The 20,506-nt window shown below is 50.9% G+C and overlaps 4 protein-coding genes across 4 annotated transcripts; 1 reads left to right on the forward strand and 3 right to left on the reverse strand.

The window, feature by feature from the left end:
* Nucleotides 1–1,327: 1,327 nt before the first annotated feature.
* On the reverse strand, nucleotides 1,328–2,362 carry N7539_006120 (HMG-box domain-containing protein; the record flags this gene model as incomplete). The annotated part of the gene is made up of 1 exon (XM_056935722.1): nucleotides 1,328–2,362. The coding sequence occupies one exon, from the start codon at nucleotides 2,360–2,362 to the stop codon at nucleotides 1,328–1,330; it is 1,035 nt and encodes a 344-aa protein (XP_056788646.1).
* A 4,041-nt stretch (nucleotides 2,363–6,403) lies between these two features.
* N7539_006121 (uncharacterized protein) lies at nucleotides 6,404–6,744 on the reverse strand (the record flags this gene model as incomplete). Its single annotated transcript, XM_056935723.1, has 2 exons — nucleotides 6,404–6,519; nucleotides 6,648–6,744. The coding sequence occupies 2 exons, from the start codon at nucleotides 6,742–6,744 to the stop codon at nucleotides 6,404–6,406; spliced, it is 213 nt and encodes a 70-aa protein (XP_056788647.1).
* A 4,078-nt stretch (nucleotides 6,745–10,822) lies between these two features.
* Nucleotides 10,823–11,050, forward strand: N7539_006122 (uncharacterized protein; the record flags this gene model as incomplete). The annotated part of the gene is made up of 1 exon (XM_056935724.1): nucleotides 10,823–11,050. One exon carries the CDS (start codon nucleotides 10,823–10,825, stop codon nucleotides 11,048–11,050), a length of 228 nt encoding a protein of 75 aa, XP_056788648.1.
* Nucleotides 11,051–16,503: 5,453 nt separating this feature from the next.
* On the reverse strand, nucleotides 16,504–19,405 carry N7539_006123 (putative PHD finger domain protein; the record flags this gene model as incomplete). The annotated part of the gene is made up of 5 exons (XM_056935725.1): nucleotides 16,504–17,757; nucleotides 17,817–18,644; nucleotides 18,709–18,928; nucleotides 18,996–19,093; nucleotides 19,232–19,405. The coding sequence occupies 5 exons, from the start codon at nucleotides 19,403–19,405 to the stop codon at nucleotides 16,504–16,506; spliced, it is 2,574 nt and encodes an 857-aa protein (XP_056788649.1).
* Nucleotides 19,406–20,506: the final 1,101 nt, after the last annotated feature.

Genomic DNA, 20,506 nt, shown 5'->3' on the forward strand with positions numbered 1-20,506 from the left:
CAGGCTCATGACAGTACAACCTTGTTTGGAATCGATCGCAGATCGGTGCAGATATTGCTGATATAAGCCGCACGGCTGGATCAAAACGAAGTCCCAGCGAAGTCAAGGGGAACCCGTGAATCGCCGTGCTTCATTCAGCGATTCCTGTTTTTTCAAGATGCCAAATATATCGCCACTTTCCATACAACTGGGCTTGTGGTTTAGTGGTATAATACTCCCTTAGCATGGGAGTGGTCCGGGGTTCGATTCCCCGCGAGTCCATTGCTTTTTTGCGCGTGCCAAGATCTTCGAGGTGGGGATATGTTCTTTTTTTCTTTGGAAGTGTAAATAAATGGATTGTCGGCCGTGCCGACGGCCGCTGGGCTGTCGCACATGTGGGCTGAAGTGAAGTGGGGTGGCAGACGTTCTCCCGGTCCATCATTGTATGAGTATAGTCACTATAGTGGTAATAACTACGGGGTGGAAAAGAGAGGTGGATAAGGTTAGAGTTGAGAGTAAGCAATGACGAGACCAGATCCATGAGAGGTGGGAAGTTGATTTTCGAATGAAAAACGACCAAGATTGAAAATCAGAAAGGGTGCTTGTCATGGAAAGTCAGAAAATCGAGCAATGGAAGGGCAATGGATGACAGCAGTCCAAGCACCACAACAATTAACTTGAGAAGGCTGTCGAGGATCCGTCTTCACCCGCAATGGCCATATCAAGCTGGCATTATGGATGATGATATCGAAGGGAATTCATTTGTCTCTATAAAAGCCCAAGGGCCTCGAAACTAGTCCAGGTCAATATTTGGTTGTTGGATCAACATTCAAGATAGATCGCGCTGACCATGTGGATCACATGAATAGACGAATGGTCAGCTTGGCTACGATGCATGGAATACGGCATTGGAATCACAGAAGCCGAGGCTTACTCGTTAATTGTACTTGCATTGATAAAATCCAGAAAGCCACCCACCATTCTTTGACAAGCGATGCGTCTATAGTTAATTCACAAACAGTTCCCAAGCCCCAGATCAGACTGATAAGTAACGCCAAGTAAAGCCCTCAGCCCAAACAGATTTTCAACGAGAACATGGTAAAGATGAAGAAAGACAAAAGGAAATACATGGCCGTAAAACAGAATCACCTCAACAAAAGAAAAGAAAGCGAAAAAACCCACCGCGAAATCATTCAATAGCCGTTTTGCTCAGTCATGAGTCATATAAAGGAAAATCCCTCTGCTTCGGTGGTGAAGGTCAAAGAAGGACACTGATCCATGAGTAAGACCAGATGCAGTATCTTGCATCTGTGGATCGTTGAACTACCCTCCGTCAGGAAGTGGGATTTCAATATTCTGAATTCGAGTTGTTGATCCAAGAGTCCATTCCGTCATGGTCTTGGTACTTCACGTCCCAGGACGGCTCACGCTGCATTGGAGCAGAAGTAGGCAATGACTTCGAAAGGGGAACAGGGCTGGGAGCTGCAGAGTATGTAGCTGGTAAGAAACAACCTTCTTCAGCAAACACACGGTAAGGGTTGGCAGGTGGCGTAGGAGGGCTGTATACGAAGGGAAGCCCGCTTCCCTCCCCTGGACAGCTCAGTAGCTGGGGATCCAGATGACCGTTGACGATGTGACTGGGCACTACATGAGTGGGCTGAGGCTGAAGAAGCTCGTGCGTGGCCCCTGGGAGTCCCGTCAACCCGTTGTTGCTGAATGAGGTGTCCTCGGTGGCCTGGCTAGCCTGCGGGAAATACACATCCTCCACGTGTGTCTCTGCCATGGGTAAGCCGTTGCATGGATAGCTAGTGTTGCTCCACGGATGGCTCATATATCCAAGGTATGTGGTCGTAAGCATTGAATCGGGTGTTCCGAAGGGTGTCGTTTCTCGGCTACTGGGAATGGGGCCAAAATCGTAACCCTCCGTTCGACTGTGCATGAGACCGGGCGTGCTCTCGCGCTTATACTTCTCGTCCCAGTCCACCGAGACGGCCCGAATCGAAGCTGCAGGCGTGTTCGACAATTGGGGGGGACTTAACCCATCGGGCCTCCTCGGAGGTGTCACTGCGGCTTTGTTCGGCTTGAACTTGTATCCGGGGTGGGAAATGGCATGGTTCTGGCGCTCAATGATGGCCAACTTCTCAAAATGGGCCCGGACTTCTTTACTTTCCGCCTTCCAGCTGAGCCCGGCGACGCGTGAAACGTTCTGGTTGCAGTTCCTGCCGAGCATAGACTTGATCCGAGCAATGTACGCTGATCGGTACAGCATGAAGGAATTCATTGGGCGAGGAATCTCCCCATTCTTGGCGTTCACCTCTAGCTTGCGCTCGTCTTGAGACCGGTTCACCCAGGCTTCCATATCCCGTATAGGAGGCTCCACCATGTCCCGTGTGACGACACTCAGCGGACCTGGTAGATGAAGGCCACTCAGCGTTGCCGTGGTGTCTTTCTTGCCTTTCGGCTTCGCAGCGCGCGCTTTGATGACTTTCGACTTGGATGCTGGGTTTTGGTTACGACTGCCTGGAGACCATGATGGTGACGATGAAGACAATCTATCGACTGGCGGGGTGCTCAAGGGAATCTATTCGAAAGATGGCATTTCTCAGCTCCAAGTCTGACGGTCAATTCCTTGAGAAGCGCAAAGTGTTGAGCTTACCGTGTAAGAAGGTCTGAGATCAGCCGGATTGCCATAGAAAGGTGTGGTGGAGGAGGAGTGCATCTGCCCGGGTTGAAAGTCAGCAGATGCCGAGTATGTGTCAAGATCGAGATTCATTATTCCAGAGGAAACTTACAAAAGGGTGTGGATGAGGGTGCGGTTGAAAGGAAGGGTAAAGCTCGTTGTGATACAGAGGCTGATTCAAGCCGCTGGGTCCTAGGCTGTACGTGGGTACAGGAGGGTATGAGTTCAGGGGAGCATCTGGATAGGGATCTTGTGCCTTCTCCTCTTCCGATGTGTGTGGTGGTGTTGGTGGGAAGCCACCTGCCGGGAAAGATGATTCCATCTTCACAAGTGTAGAGGACGGGTCGAGTGGTCCTCGAATGGAGCTTTCTTTCTCGCCTGGATTGGAAAAGCAACTGGAATCCCTGAAGGGCAGGCCAGATTGTAAGAAGCTTTTCTGCAATTATGAGAATGAGAGTTGACCAGCCTGAGGTCAAGATTATAATATTGAAGGAATTGCCCAGAAGAAGAACTCTTCTAGAAAGAGCAGAAAGAATCAGAGGAGAATATGAGGGAGAAAAGTCACGAGGAAGGCTGGCGTCACGGCTCTCCAGCGCTGTGAAAGGTACCCTCTTTCAATTGATGAGGTTCTCTGGCCACACGCGATATTCTCAGACACTCCTTCACCGTTCCGATGGAAGAGCAGTAAGACACTCAGAGACAGGCAGCGGAGTGGACGACCAGCCGACACGAGCAAGTACAGATCCAGGCTGCAGGGCAGATTCCCGGAGAGGAAGATGAGGTGGGTTTGACTCTTCCGTTTAGTCCAGTGGAGATGCAGTTGATTGTCGCCAGAACAAACGACAAGGCCGAGCATGTGTATATATCTGGATTGTCGATGGAGGTGACAGAAGATGAAGGTCCACCGGTAGTTCCACTTGGCGGGGACTTTGAATAAATAGAGGATTGAATCGATCCAGCGTCAAAACTCTGTACTATATAGTATAGCTTTGCGGCGACCACCTCATCACTCCAGGAGTGGATCCTGGGGAGAGAGATTGACAGTCCGTGTGAGAAAATAGGTTGTTGAGTGGATAGAGGGCAAAAAGAATAGTGAAGAGATTTTATCTAATTTCTGGGGGGGGTTTTTTTGGACTTCGAAAATACATGGAAAAATACCGGTAGGTATAGCTTCATAGTCTAATCCACAATCAGTAAAGGGTACTCTCTGTTCTTCATTTTTCTGGAGCGATGAATTTATCAGATTTTCTTTTTTATGTGCACGAGATCGCTATGTCTGGGAACAGCACGCCAAGCCAAGCGGAAGATCGCGTCTGCCGAGGTGCAAATACCCGTCATGAACCAGAGTCAAACCCACCGAACCAGAGGCTGAACCCTGACTCAGAGAAAAGAAAAATAGGGAAAACCCAAAAGAGGGACAACGAATCCACATGTGTCTCTATCCTTACGACAAGAAGCGCACGGGGTCCAGCAAGCGCAGATGGTGTGGGTCTAACTGTTGACCTACTCCCTAATTGCCCGTATGAGTAGTGCCACTGTTTTCTCTTCCTGGCGTATATCTAGTTTTTTTAGGGTAACTGGACTTGAGCTCCCCGATTACAATATTGTTTCTGGTCTTCTATACAAGGGAAGAGCTAGTCTGTATTAGGTCCAGCCATGTTCCTCGTCTTCAGGATTCTGTCTTCACACCCAGGTACCTGCAAATAGACTGATCCCCTGGCTCTCTATTATTCCAAGCTAGGGTTCGTCGCGGGGCAAACCTTTGTTGCAGATTGCTAGTCTTTGTAGGATACTTGATTCATGCCTCTCTCAACTGACAGCTGCATGGTATGGTTTCTCTCTTTTCCCAGATTGATCTCTTGATCTCCTGTACCACCTGGTGTGTGTTTCAGGTCTAGATGCCGTTTCAGGTCCTACCTTTTTTTAAAACTGAGCCACAGTGTGGTCTTGAGCACCCATTGTCCGGTCAATGAACCCAGTAGATTCCCTAGGATTCTGCGACACCTTTGTGCCAAATTTGGGTACAATGAGAGAGATAGAAAGGTAGGGAGAGAGAGAGATTGAGGATCGAGAGCGAACAAGAGAGAAAGAAGAGTGGGAGACTACTCTTAGAACAACCGGATCCACTGATTCAGAGTGGATGGAGGATTTTCAGTATCAACCGGGACCTGATCGGAAAGCCTTGAATGGGGTCTACATATCATCAGAGACAATCAGATCTCTAATGGACATCTCCACCACGACAGCCTAAGTTCTATGTGATGAGCTCCGAACTTGAGGATTGAGGAGGGAAGCATAGGTCTCTCCCTCTATCTCTCTCTTTCTCTCGCTCGCTCTCATACAAAAACCCTGAGAGACCCCCGCCTTGTCATTATCAGAATGCACGTTGCAAATCACCCGGGGATGGTGTAGGACCGATGCCAATCCCAGGAAGCAATAGGTTTAGTTGAGAAGCCACGAATTCAATTGTTCGGGGAGACCAGGGCCTCTCAATCACTGACCTATCGAGTGTCGAGCAGGGGCAGAGATGCTGAGAGGGGGAGGCCCAACGATAGATTTTTCTCTGGAACCCGGGGTAAACTAAGCAGCCATGACTGTGAGGTTGGTCCATTTGGAATGCAAGTTTCCCAATGCAGTAGTGACGCTGCAGATTGGCATGTTGACCTCTCTTTCTTTTCTTTTCTTTTTCTTTTTTTGCATTTCTTCCTTCCTAGATTTCAGAAGTCTTTTTGGACCCACGCACGGGAGTCCCAGTGTAAATGCCTTCATAATACCAGGCGGGTAGGATAGGCTCTCGACCGTAGAGCCTACACGGGTGTCGATGTGGGGCGAGCTCAAGTCAGAGTACACATTGGAGCAATTTCGATAGTGCCGACCTGGCCCGGGCTCAGTCTGCATGGCATTGCAAGGGCTGTCACGCTTAGACGAACCAAGCTACGGTAGATTGGTCTAAAGCGGTGTCCGGTCCTGTTCTCACAGAACAGGCATGCTACTCTCAAGAAGAGATGCTCTTGCTGTGGATTTCACCAGCGTGTTGGTCCGCGTCCCGGGTCGAGGAAGCATGAGATTCTTGGCCACAGGCCGTTGGTCAGACCGAGCAGCATTATCATCATTCATTACTGAATCCACGGGGTCTCTGATCTCTGAGAGACAGTCCCATCTAGGAAAGTCATGACTGCACCGTCATGAGAGGACCACGGTTGGTATGGTCGTCGAGGCAGTCTCGAATCTCTTGATAGCCCCAATTGGGCGGCAATTATGCTGGACAAGGTATCGAGATAGTCTATCGTGGTCGTGATTGGATGGGATTGCCTCGAATACCTCCATAACCCAAAGACTTGGTTCATTAATAGTTCGCGTGGTTGGATGGAAATGGAAAGATCAGTCTCCAATGTGACAGGGGAAGGCTTGTGTAGTGTGTAATTACTAGTCAGAGTGTACTGGCAGAAGTAAACAGTATCGGGGAGGGCGGCATGGGTCTCCCCTGGGGCGTGCACATCCCGAGGACAATCATGGAGGGGCGAGACCGCGGGTATTTCGAAGATATTCTGACAGCAGCGGCACGTACTGGCAGTGGAGAAGGATTCTCCTGATCGACACGGGTCAAGCAAGTGGGTCGCAGAGGTCGAGAGAGAGAGACCTGATTTCCTGGAGCGCTTCTGGGCACATTTGAAGCAGGTCGAGCAGCCGACGGTGGAGTATCCGGTCGGTGCGCATGGAAGATCGTTCCAACGGTATCTCCGCTCAGCCGCCACCAGAGAAGAGCTTCTGGCGGGGGAGTGGCGCCACGGAGACGATGATTGGCTGGCGGAAGCCAGGATGCTGTTTCCGGCCAGGCTGGACTGGCCGAATGACTCGTTCTCTTGCCGGAAAGGGATTAGTCTACCTGAAGTGCCGGCTGCCTCAGCGTCGTGAATCAGGACTAGTGGGCATGTCATGCTAGACCTGGTCATCGCGAGAGAGTACACTGTACCGGACAATCACTCACCAGCAGGTCCCGGCGTGGGTGATTCTCGTGCACCGTGCAATGGTGGAGCACAGCTTCGGTCAATCTCGGGAATAGACTTTCTAACTTCGAAGGTCATTGCGAAGTGGGTCCACTTTTGGTCGCGGCTGCTGGATAGTACTGGTTGTGATCTAATCTCTACGACGGAGGGAAGTATACTGGAGTACAATGTACACTTACTTCTTCAGATCAGACTTTCGGCGTTGTTTCATCATCGCCGGTCATGAGAGATGAATCCCATAATTGTATGGCTCTCCAGCAGGCACATCATGTTAGATTCCATCCCAGAGAGACTGGGACGATTGATCGATCTGAGGACTCGACAATATTAAACGAAGAGCCAGAGGACGAATTCCATGCTGTTTTGTATGCGCGAACAACAAGCAGACTTGGATGACACACGGCCACGGGTACGGGCTATCCATACATGTTGAGCGACTTCTCGTATCATCCACTAACCCATACACACCGAGAGAACCTGGAGTCGTATTCAGTTCGGGAGCTAAATTAGGCCGACAGCAACAATCGGTCATCAAGGGAAGCAGTCGCCTGCTCGGCTCAACCTGTTCGTCGGACGTGTCATGATACCTATGTAAGTCGGCCAGTAGGTAAAGCCTTGTATCCAAGGCCTTCATCACCGTCTGATTTCCTTTTTTGGGCAGCGTGTACGAGCCATTCAGGATACCGGATACCGGAGTTGCTGGGCCTAGTCCTAATCCCGAATGAGCTAGGTATTGAACCTACAAAAATTAGGCCTCACGTCTCAGACTCCTACAGAGTGCAACGATCACTTGCAAGGGCATGGGCCCGTGCCGTCATGGGCAGTCTCCATCCTTCTCCCCGACAATCGATGCAGGAACGCCCTGCCACGTTTTTGCCATGGCTTGAAGTCTTGCTCACAAGCCTTGGTTCTCATTTGCAGATCTCCATGGGTATGATTCCAAATAGTTATTCCCATACAGAGGGGCTCAGAGCCTCCTATAGGTTCCAGAGATTTTTCAACCTTCGTGGCTTGTATTCAGACAAACGCGCAGAGATGGGGTGACATGGGTCAATTGCCATGTGGTAGTCAGAATTGGACAAATCCGGAAAGGCTGCACGCCAAGGGCCAAGTCGTGCATGAACCTCGTGGATTTTCAGTCATGACCAGGCCGAAAAGGGTTCGAGCATTGCCCGATTTCGTGTCCTACTCAGTGTCTGATAGGATGACGTCCATGCTGGAACTGTAACCCCCAGACAATCAACAAAGATCTCGTTTTTAGACATGACAAATCTTGTGAAGCCGAGTATCTCGACAGGTCTCTTCGTGAAAGAAGTTCGGAGACTTGCGAGGGCCCTTGGGCTCCACTCTTTAAGCTCAAGCCTAAATTGAGGTCCAGTTACGTTGCGTCGGGGAGATCTCCGGAGAAGGTTCAGACTTTAGACCCCACAGTTCCTGCTGCGCATCAGTCGAGTGCCTCCCAACACCATCCTACAACTCTCGACCGGATACGGAAGAGTATGCCTCTCCACGACTCGCACCTGCAGGAACTCTGTAGCGGGGATCGAGGCTTCCCTTGTCTTCTAGAAAAAACCCCACCACCTCGTGGTAATGAGCGCCAGATATTGGTATCCTTGCTGACAGCTGAGAGCCCTGATGGTGGCGCGTCTTGGGTCTTTGACACCGCCCTTCTAGGGTGTCACTGGTCTGTTGACCCCAATCTGGGTTATTTTTAGGCTTCAGTGATGTTTCGCATGCTCAGTGAGTTCTGGTCCTGTCAATAGTGCTCCTTTACCTCTTCCTTATCCGGGAACATTTTCTAAAGATATCGGCAGTCAACCTTGCGTGGACGTTGTATCATCGGCTCTTGCTACAGGAGTTTGGGCTTTGCAAGGGGTCGACCACGAATACGAACCCCAGATGAGGCTGAGTCCTGGAAGTGAAGGACAAAGGGTAGAGCATGAACCACTTTCGTCCAGAACGACACTTCCCGTCTGCCACGTGCGTATCAAAGTTGACCCAAAAACGAGTCTTCCTGAGCTGACTGAAGATCAACGCCACGTGAGAGTTGGTGAATTGTTGGGAGTAGCAGGAGCTTATCTTGATGTGAAATGACTCGTGTACGGAGAGCCATGAAGCGAGTTTGGGTCGGTCGTCTCCCTGAGCAGGGGCACCGAGGAAGTCGGTGAAGATCTCTCGGTCGACTCAGTGGGTCTCTGTGCTTGGGAGTCTAGTACTCCGCGAGAGTTCGCCGGATAAGCTCTCATGGTGGAGAAAATTTGCTGAAAGATCCATCGAACGGGGCAACCATCAATGGCTCAAGAAAGCCCGGGAGAAATATGTGCCGTCTCTTGCCAGACACCCAAGCACCCCCAGTCATAGCAATGCTCTTCCAAACCGGACATAACGCATACCGGCCAACGAGGAGGCCTGGTGTTTAGAAATGCCATGTCGTGAAATAGAATTTTTGCTCAATATTCCTTGTTTTTCTCTGCCAACCTGATTGACCGAAATGATATCAAGTCGGGCACCTCGTCGAAGCGCCACCGTGAGCACAGGCTCTGCGACGTCCGCTTCTCTGACCGCTTGTGTGTGCTCATCGTCAGAAAGCCATGAGCCGTGAACACGGCCTGGCAGATACGACTGCGTCTCGGATCATTCAAGCTTGAGTAGAGAGAGACACACTGACCTGTACCAAATCATGCCTTTCCGGGCACATGACTCGAGGCTGACGGAGCACAGTCAAAAATGTGGACAGCCAGCATCAGCTTCACGAAGGCAACTGACTCCACAAACGGTCTTCAAGGATCTACATGGACTGCCACGCGATTTTCCTTCTGTGGCATCCAACAAAACCTCATCCAACAGCAGCTGCCGTTTTCCATTGGCCTCATTGAGTAGCCAATCAGCCACATCGCTTGTCCCATCTGCACCATCTTCGAAGAGGAAATGGCTCAAGCCTCCCACCCGTATCTGGATCAATGACCGGGGGGAGAGCTTGAATCACCCCCTGTCACCGTTTGACCTTTTGCTCATCCTGGCAAGGTACCACTATTCGCGGTGTGGTTACCGGGCCAATTCCACGGGAACAAGAGGTGCCATCTTGCTCCGCGGTGGCCAATGGAAAAACAACTTGACACGCATAAAATCAAGCCTTCAACGCTCAGCAAATGAGATGGCTGTGCTTCGTGCCGATCTTACACTCGGGCAGATCATGGACATGGACCGAGAGGAACTATAGTTGGATCCCAGCATCGGCTTTGCCCAGGGCCTTCTTCATTCATATCTCTCCCCGACCCTCCACGAGCTCACAGATTGACTTTGGTCCCCGAGTCCCCGACACAATTGCTCCTGGAATTGTTCTTGTCTGGGGGTCTTTTTCCCACGCGGCCATCCACGTGGTGACTGCTTGGCCGAGTGTATGCTATCGCATTGCTCAAGAGGACATTGAGTCGTGTGCTGCTTGATGTCTACCGTGGTTTCACCGCGTGTTGAGTATTACGAATGTCATGCAGAGAGGCACGAACGAGGTCCTAGATAGTAGTGGTGCCCAGTCTGGAGTACAAGAGTCACGCCTCTGTGTAAGTCGCACTACTGTAGGGAGTGTACACTGTACACTAGGCAGGCCAGGCGCCTCATCCCCCAGTCCTCATCCCGTCCTGCCCCTTTCTCTTCGATCAAACTCCTGGGAACATAAGCAACTTTCCTCGAAGAGTCAAGCCCCCGCCTTGCAACCCAGACCCGACCATGGCATCAGCCAGCATTGTGACTGCCAACTGGATTAATTTCTGTCCACGATGGGACAACCTGTGGACCTTTGGTAGTGCTCATGGGAAAGTGTTCGGCCTGCGCTTTCGTCATGATGAGCAATCATCCATTTTGATTAATTGGGTCAATCGTCAGACCTGTTGTATAGAACGTCGAAACCCTATCTCTCTCCCTCCCTCCCTCCCTCTCTCTCTCTCTTTCCCTCCTCTTGCCAAGCCGCTCATGAACCCCCTGTCTTGGTCTGAATTACTATTCAAGGATATCACTGGCGGAGATGTCACTCTCCACACGGTCTGATATGTGAAGTTGCCACCTCCTATCGGTGCCCTGGAAGTGGACCCCCACCCCCAGTCTCGATGAGCCGGGGCGCATCGCCGTGCGGTCATGTGCTTGGTGATCCGAACTGACAATGTCCATGACAGTTCCTGGCTCCACGATGAAGACAAAACGCCATGGCTGTTACTCATACTTTGCGCTTCTGCGTGTGACTGATCCCCGTTCCCGTTCAGTTTCGGGGGCAGCAACTGCTTGCTCCGCTGTTGAGCGAAGTGAATCCATTTTTGTACTGGCCACAACGAAGGCCGAAGGCTTCTCCTTCGAGCCTATTGTGATCAAGTCTCCCCGACAGCCTTCGTGACCGATGAACACCAGATTGACTGACCGTGGTCTGTGGTCGATCAGTAAGATCCATCTCTCTCCAGAACTCCAATACTACTCTTCTTAAGTCTATTGACGTGCTGTACACTCAATAGTATGCTTGCGCATCTGGCATCTTCGTTGTGGAGAAGATGAATTTGCTGAGCACTAATGTTTGGCTCTGCAGTGGAAATGCCGTGATTGATTTGGCGATGTGACCCACGATGGGACTCGCGCCAGTTTGATCTAAATTGCCCCAGTGTACCACAGCGTGGGGAAAACACTGCTGGATCAACCTGGGATGTCCTGAGCGAAACCGGATTTCGTCGAAACTCGAAAGATCGTCTACCCTTTGGCGGGACTTACCTCGAGATAGCACACCGGTGTGGCATGCTTGCGAATGAGAGTCATTGACTGCAATCTCGACCTAGACAATCAAACTACAGACGGGCGGGGTTTCAGGGCCCAGAATCATCTGGTGCTCGCTATCCAACCGTTGATTTCAACTACGACTTAGCCTTGAATGTGATTGTCCTCGACGAAATTACTTGCTCCACTCATTGCTGCTTTTGTAAAGCGCCTGGCCTCGGGCCATCGGTTAGGAATACCGAGCGGAGAGGGTGAAGGCGAGAAATGGGCAAGGGAAGGCCTCTAGTCAGTGACAGCCATCGAGGACGAGAGCTTTTGCAAATCCCGTCTTGTTCGTCGACAAACAACTGCTGCCGTCCCGACCTTGTGGGAACTTGTCCAGTCTTGACCCGCCAGGAGTCGTGAGAATCGAGGGCCAGGTCTCGAACACCACCGACAATCGGCCGTAGTTTAGGATATCAAGACATTCAACAAACCCAAACAGCCAGAGAGGCCGTCATCTGCCATGGATTTTTGCGCTGAGCAACACCGTATCACAGGAATGTTGAGTCGTCGAGACTGCACTGGGACTGTGACGAAGCTTTTACACGCTTGTCAGAAGCCGGTGGTAGGCGCTAAGAGCCTTGAACTCTTTTCACATCAGAATCATTGGACAAGAAGCCTGCAAATGTCTAGGTGACCAGTGCAAAGGCTGGGTCTGCGCGAATCAGCACAATCCAGCCGCAAGCTCCCATGGGAGCGGCGTGACGCAAAACACCAGTTCTCGAAACTTAGTCTGGCACGGCACAGGCCGTAGCCGAACTACTGAGAGTTGCGCGGCTTGCGCCGATGGTCTGTGGAGCGCGGGAGATGAAAATCGATCCCAAGTGGAGATGATCAATCAATAGTCAGTTGTGACTTTATTGCAATGACTTCACGACCTTTTCACCTGGAAAGACCTCCTGGGACAACTCTTCTTGGACGAGAGATTTTGATCGATTCTTCGTTTCTGCAACCAGTCGAGTACGTTGGTTCATCGGACTCCGAGCACGTTCGAGATAGCTGTGCTGGTCGTCCAACACACCCAGCCGTACCAGATTTGATTAATTGATGCGGAGACGCCGACGGGACAGAGGGTTAGAGTTTGGTCGCAAACTCTAACAGTACGTCAGTCTGGGGTTTCATGAGTTCTGATGGCATAGTCAACCTCGAGACGCAGGCGCTTGCAAAGCCCGTCGTCGTGAGCAGACTGAGCATCGTCTCCTTGGGACTTGGACACTGCCGGAGGGGATCGAGAGTCAGCGGGAGAGGCAGCCAAGGAAAGGAAAAAGACTGATGACCCCATTTGGATTTGTCTGTCTCATTCCGTTCATCGTCTTCTGATCTCGGAGATTCGGAGAGTCGGAGATTCGGAGATTGTGAGATTGTTGCTTTCCTGCACTAGGACTCCTGATTTGTTCCCTTTCCTCCCAAACCCGACCGAAGTGCTCATACCGAACTATAGGGGATCCACAGGATCTTCGATGCTTTTTCATTTCTCCCCGGGCCTTTTGCCTCGCGAGGCAACAACACGCATATGATCAGGTTGTAACTGTCCGTGGTACAATACTACCTTGCGTGTGAGACGCACTCTACAGTCTACTGCATTCTATGCTGAACTCGAGCGTTCCTCGGCTCTGGAACCAATGTATGTACCGCCAGGGACGGCACTACCTTGATACCTTCTACCATACTACCACTAGGCTTCCACTGTAGTCTGCACGCTTGTTCTTGCAGTGGCCCGCTTGTTTTTCCCGCGAATCACGCTTGCGGCCCGCACGTTGAGCCGCGGCTTGCCTTTTTCGCAGTGAGTCCGTCATGCGTTGAACTTGACACCCTTTCGTCCTCATACAAGTGGTGACGGATATGAGGTTCTGGAGCTATTCGCCCCGTCTCTATCCGGACCATATTTCTTATAGAGTTCTTACCAAGAGGCAGATGTAGGCATGGAGACCCAGCGTCCTGGACCTCCCCCTCCTCAAAAAGAAGAGTGAATAGGCTCCGCGTCAAGGTCCAGAACATCCAGCCAGCGGAGGGACTGGATGACCGAACAAGAACCACTTGGCCGATTAAGTGTTCTTCTGATTCGTTGAATTTAGCCGATCTGCGTGGTTCATCTCCCGACCTACAAGCACCCTCACAGCACGGTTTAACGCAGGAGCAAGAAAAGAAAAATGGTCCCCAAGTACTATGAGTATGAACAGGATGCACCTCAGTTTATTTGGGGCTCTCCATTTCTACTCTCAAACGAGCCGTGACTTTGACTGATTCAAGCAGAATTCATCCGGTCTGGCGCTCCCGACTCTAGCCCTGTTCTCAGGTCCTACGAACCAGGGGGACGCTAATCGTCGTCTAAAGTCCAAAAGTACAGGATTGCCTACGGTACCCGGGAAGCACAGCCGATGTGCGTGAGGCCAAGCCCGTTCATTGGTTTGAAATGAAGCAAACCTGCTTGCTGTACGGACTTTTTGGGCCGGGGGAGGGAGTCATTTTAATTAAAGTTGTGCCCAACGCCAGCTGGTGCACTAGTTTAGTAGGTCCAACTTCCAAGTGCTACTAACTAGTAGTTGTTAGGTAGTGGTGTGTCAACGGGCGGCACAACTGCTCGAGAGGGTCCAAGTCGGATTTATTGCATTGGCCTTCGGATATAAGGGCATACCTCTTGTGCTGTCAGTGGATGGGATATCTCTTGTCAGGCCTCAATACACCTTCCACCTAATCGAGTCCGGGCCGGGAAGTACAACTACAGTGTAATGTACTGAACATAGCCTTCGCATCAGTAGGACCATGATGAGTATCTCAGTGAAACGGCAGATCGGGGGCTAGGCGAAGACGAAAGTTATGGAGCCAACTGGATATGGATGACCACCACGTAAAAATTCATACTTGCTCCATAATGGAAGACGTGGAAGTGACTGTCGTGATACGAGAATACACATCAATTGAACGCTGATCTCGACAACATGTTTCCACGTAGGCCATGTCTAGGAATGGTAGGTGTCAAGCCTGGGCCAAGCTCGGCGATCAGCACAACAATTTTATGCACATGACCGAGGGCGTCTAGTTCTACTACTGGGCGCAAAATCATCTCGACATGATTGATCAAGGTTACGCGATACCTACATAAGAGAGTCACGAGTAGTTGAGTCTGAAGTACGCAATAGATGTTACCTCCATTCTTCGCTATGGAATAGAATCTCTCGTATGACTCGAGTACGGGAGAAGCTCACGCTCCAGGTTCTACTCTCTCCATCAAGAAGAGACTACTAAACTACTGTAATAAATAGACTCCTACCACTGCCCGCTTAGCGCACAACGTGATGAGTTATGAAAGTGACATTACCCATGGAACATCGGAAAAGCCTAACCTTCCAATACAACGTGCTCAGACCTCAGACTGCACTCGTCATCCCGGCACCGCGTCTGTTCAATGTTGGTTCAACATCATTGGCCACGGTTAGATATTTTTTTTTTTTTCTATATTGTTTGTTTCCCCTTGCTCGTCCAGTGACTGGAGTAGACGGGACGAACAAGATAGGGGGGTATCCTTGCCGCATCGGGGTAAACACTCTCGGGCCCAAAGATACGATTGCGACTAGCTGGAGGTAGCCTTATGCCAAGGCGTACAAGTCGCAGGTGCCAGGTAGGACAGTAGGTAGACACACCAGGGCGACCAAGTGCATGACTGATAGAAAAGACACACAGCGCTTCACTTTGGTTTTTCTGCGAGCAGGAGGAATGAGGTCGGGAGCTTGAGGGTGCGCCATCACGTCAACATGGCGAAGATGGCAGGCGCCCCTTTCATGAAGAGCTAGCCGTTAATCGAACACTGGCCAAACCCAGTAAGTATACATGCCCAGGCCTGATTGAGGGTGGTGCATACGGAAGATCAATATACGGAGGTGGGAATTAATTTATGCAGGCGACAGGTAAAACTCGGGCTTGCTGAGCTATAGTCCAGTGGATTAAGATTATCTTCTGACCGTCTACTGCAGGATGGAGTTGGACAATTCTTCTTTTTTTTCCCCCACCCCCCTTTTTACTTGGCACTTATCATGCAAAATTGCAAATTAAGGACTGACAGGGTTTGATTCTTGATAATGCGCTTCCGGCGATTGAGGTGGTTGCTGACATGCTTAACCTCAAATAAGTGATCAGGCGTCACCTGACAATGGGTGGTGCAATGCTATTGCATCATTGTGAGATCTGTGTGGGTGGACTACTTTGAATTAAACACAATGCCACTTCACGAAGGGTCAATGTTTGAAAGGGAAAGCATTCCTGGCTATTTGGATGGACTGGAGAGAGCCCGAGGAACCCAACAGGCGTCTAGAAAAGTACAAAGCTTCGACACCTTATAGACTTGCATCACAGGTGAACAAGGAAGCAAAAACATTTACAGTCTAGGGACTGAGACCAGAAAAGAGCATTCTTCAAAGCCAGTATCAATCATCAAAGACCTAGGGGGCCATTACTCCTTTCCATCAGACAATGCAGACATAACAGTCACCGCAGACCGTTCCCTTCTAAAACGCCCTTCACTCATGCCCAAACCACCCCAATGCAATCCCAGTCAGTGATGAAAATGTCAAATGAAACATGAGCAAAATCATTGAAATCAGCAATGATCATCCTTTCCGTAGAGTGAGGATAATCGGTCTTGTCACAAACGCGGGTTTTACCACTTCTTGTCTCCTTTCCCTCACGAGGTTGTGATGTACAGCCACGGCGACAAATGCGATCGGATGATCAAAGGTTGATATGTCTACTTGCAGCTGGCCTAATATCGACCGCCCTTCAGTTTCAGTCCTTTATGATGCAAGTCATCCCTCATGGTCATCCTAGGCTCGATCTGGACTGAATCGACCGCAGCCAAGGCGCGAGGGGGATAACAACTCCGGGACCATACGAGTCGTGTATGATTCATGTCGACCGGCGATTGTCTTAAAGCCAAATTCGACGTCAATCGACAGGAGAGTCTTCACTGATCCCACAGATATTGAGGAACTTCTGGTGGAACAACCTGCAAATACTGGGGAAAGGCCTCTTCGAGGTCGTTGTTCGAAATTAGTTACCCCCGCTGTGATCACCATCTCCCGATGGCGACATTGCCTCCGGATGATGCTGTGTATGGCCAACAGGGCCCAGAGGCGGGACTCGACTCAACGATGGAGACGACATGGGGTGGGCCTGGCCGCTGGCCGGAAATGCCTGCCCATTGTTGATTAGAGACGCATTCTCTCGCTGACGACGCTCCTCTTGCTCTGGCGTCATGCATTTCATGGGAGCTGGAATCGGTGCATCCGGAGAGCTGCGGCCCATCAATTTTGGACTAGGCTCCAATCTGCGGATTGGAGGTAAAACTGGCGCTCCAGCCATCCCGCCTGCGGTGATGGGCCGAGGAGATTGCTTTGTTGGGCTGATCCCAGACATGCCCATTCCATGCGAAGTGCGTGGAGGAGAGGAGTTGTTCCCATTCGGAGTAGCGGCGGATGAAAAGGAAGGGTAATGGCTGGCCATGGCGTGGTTCCCACCACCGTAGCCAGATTGTGGTCGCGGCGTAGCGTGACTATCGAACGACGACCACTGTGTAGGTCCAGTCGCCGAAGCACCCGACGGAACGCCGGCGAGACGCCCCACGTCGTGGTTCCCTTGTGAGGGCGACATCGCTGGATGATTTGACGCTGGACCATACCCAGACTGAGAGGATGAGGGTCGACCAGAATGGAAAGACCCCAGGGAAGGTAGACGAGGTCCTGGCTGCATGGGAGGCAAGGCATGCAGGCCAGATCCCGACTCGAACAGGGAAGGCTTCCTTGGTGAAGAGTGAGCTGCACCATTTGAACCCCTCGAAGGTGAGAAAGGTGGCCGAGGAGGGCTGGATGAAGGCAAATGAGAATCTGCTCTAGGCTGTGGGAGACGCTGAGGCGAGGAAGGAAGGTGAGCTTCTTGGTGTCTGTGAGTGGAGGATAGATTCTGAGCAGCAAGTGAGGGCAGTCCGGGTTGGAAATCAGGGGCTCCAAATGACCCATGTTGATTTCTCGGCGAAACATGGTAGCTTTGTTTCGTGGGAGAAGACATAATTTGCCGTTCGTCCTCAAGCCGAGGTTCCTTCACTGTCCCCGAAGGCGACGGGGTCGTGCTGACACGGAACTTCAAGGGCGGGAGTTTGGGACGATTGGCTTCCTCCTCCTTCTGCTTGCAGTCGGCGCAGACAAAATGGAAGTCCTCCTTTTCGGCATCGTCTTTTTTAATACCGAGACACTTGCTGTGTTGCCAGACGTTGCACTTCTCACATGCGACGCTGTGGCTTCCGTCATCCTAGGTCATAGAATTAGAGCCGTGTAAAGATCGCATCTCTCGAGCATGAAATGACCTACCAGATTCTCGCCATGAATGCCACAACCTGAGCAGTCGAAGATCCACTGATCTTCCTCCGTTAAGTCTTCCAAATTCCGTTGTGACCGCTCCATTTCAGCCTTAAGGTGCCGAGCAGAGACCCGACCCTCGCCACGTTCCAGCTTCTCCTGTTCGCTTGCCAGACGCTCAAGCTCGGCTTCATGTAGAACTCGCTTGTGCTCACGATCCTTGATGCGTTGTTCTCTGGTCATCATCCTGGACTTGCGCTCTTCCTCCATCTGCTTCTGCCGGGCCTGCTCCTTTCGAGCCTCGGCCAAGTCGGCTTCCTTCTTGCGAGCCGCCTCCGCGGCCTCGCGATCGGCACGTTCCCTTTCTTCCTTGGCAGCAAGCCGGCTTGATCGCTTTGCCCCAGCAAGCAGCTGCATTTGTTGGAGCTCCTTCTCCCGCTTGATCCGCTTTCTTTGTTGAGCCTCCTCTGCCTTTTCCAGCAAGGGCAGAATGTGTTCTTCGATCTGACTGCGCAGGTACTTGTCATCCGCATCTTTGCTCTTGCGAATTGTATCCAGGAAGGAATTGTATTCCGAAAGAGTCACGGCGACACACTCCCATTTGAAGTTGGGGAAAACGTCTGCTTCTTTCCCATCAGGTTGCTCTTCGTCAGATGCGTCCTCCGCGGCCGCGGCGGAGAAACGCTTCGAAGCGCGGGATCCCCGTGAGGTTCTGGCTTTAGCCTTTTTCTTTGGTCGCTGGTGCGCAGGAATGGGAGGATCCGTTCGACGGTACAGGCGATTGTCGTCGAGCACGTAATAGGATCGGCCATCTTGATCATATCCGAATTCTTCGATGCGCTGGTCCCTGTCAGCAACCACAGCTAAATAAATGAGCTGATCCGGTTTCTCACGACTGACGTACCCATTCCAATTGCTCCAAGTCTTTCTTCTCCGGCATTTTTTCCCGGATACGATCTGGATTCCAAAATGTCCAGACGGACAACTGCTGCAACACGCTGAGCTTTGTGAATACATCAAAGTCGAGGAATCGAAGCGGCGTCTCATCGTAGCCGAAGGGATTGGGCAAATGGGGAGCTTTCGCGTTATATTGGCGTCTTGTGTATTCGTCAAAATTTTCGGCACTATGGCAGTTTATTAGATCCTGCATTGGTCTGTTCGCGAGACAACATTGCAACCGTTCTCACTCACGTTAGACCGCGGTGTGACGACACCCATTTTAGCAAGCACAGTCCAATCTCGAGTAGCTTGTAGGAGGGTTCGGGCTTAAGACATTCATCTTCGAGATCCTGAAATAGACAGTTCAAGTCAGAGTCAAGCGCCACTAAAGTGCGACAGAAATCAAGTAAGACCGCAGCAACAAGAGACAAGCGACGCGCATTTTGCGCCTCCAAATACTACTGCGAGCAAGGCGAGCCTCCACGTACCTCAATCCCAAAGTCTTCATCTATTTTCATGAGCTTTCCAAAAATATGGATGTATTGCATCACATTGGCAAATTGCCAACTACTCCGAAGTTGCTGGAGCAGGCCCGGTGCTTCGTTGTTCTGCGCCTCGGAAGCATCGATCGCCTCCGAACGGCTGCGCTTTCGCGGTGCCATCGCGGCGGGACAAGGCCGTCAGAGCCGAATGTTTCGCAAAGAAGATACGACAGAGAAATGGATAGACTGTGCGCAAAGGGCTTGAATGTAGTTTGTGTAATCGGAGCAATCTTGGACCTGAAAAGCAATAAATGGGAACAAGAACAGTGAAGTAAGGCGACACTTTCTTTTTTTTTCCCGTCATCTGCGTCGAGAGTCGATGAGGAAAGGTAATGCGGGAGGCGCGTCAAGATGGTTACGTCACGTGACACGTGACAATCGCGTTTGCGCTGGTCAAGTGAGCGCTAACTCAATAGTGCCCGATCGTACTAGTGGTGCATGTTGCCGGGCTCTTACCACATATCGAAGGCCACGATGGGTGTCCACGCTTGATTCCCAAGGAAAACAAACGTGCTTCTTGCACAAAACAGCTGATGTTTGCAGAAGATCCAAACATGGCCCACTTTGAGGCCTCATTTCGAAGTATGGTCAATTTCAGTAAAGTCAACATACATTTGCGCATCGATATACAAGAGAAAAAAGCGAGATGAAACCAATCAGGGGTGGACAGAGAGGTAAACGACAACACAGAAATGAACTGATTCATGGTATCTCGGGCTCAAATGTCTATCTCATGGAGCAATAGTTTGCAGGGCCGTCAGGAAACAAGAGTAATGCAACGACAGCGCCAATATGAATCTCCCACGCCGCCCGACTGTTAGCGCCACGATGAGTAAAGAGAATAGAAAAGCAGACGCAAAGATTATGAATCGCAGAAGGTGAGGGGTAAGATGCCCAAAAAAAAAAGAACAGAGGCATGAAGGACGTACGACTACATGAAGGCCCTCGTACCAAATCAAAATCAACCAAAGCCAGAGGAAATCCCAGGAGAAGGCAACGCACAGTAAATCATAAAAAGCAAAAGGAAGAAAGAAGTTGATATCAATCAATCTGAATCGATCACCGGCAACAATCTGGCTTTGTCGATGGGATGCAGATTGATGGGAACTTTTGCGCCTGTGTATGTGTGACCGATGCTCGCCTGAAACCCTTTCCCATGCATATCGTGACGTGTGAATAAGGAAGATAGTTCGCGTAGAAACAGAAAGCAATTTTCATGTT

Source organism: Penicillium diatomitis (genome assembly GCF_028827545.1).
Source record: "Penicillium diatomitis strain IBT 30728 chromosome Unknown utg000008l_segment0_segment0, whole genome shotgun sequence".
In the NCBI taxonomy this organism is placed as follows: domain Eukaryota; kingdom Fungi; phylum Ascomycota; class Eurotiomycetes; order Eurotiales; family Aspergillaceae; genus Penicillium; species Penicillium diatomitis.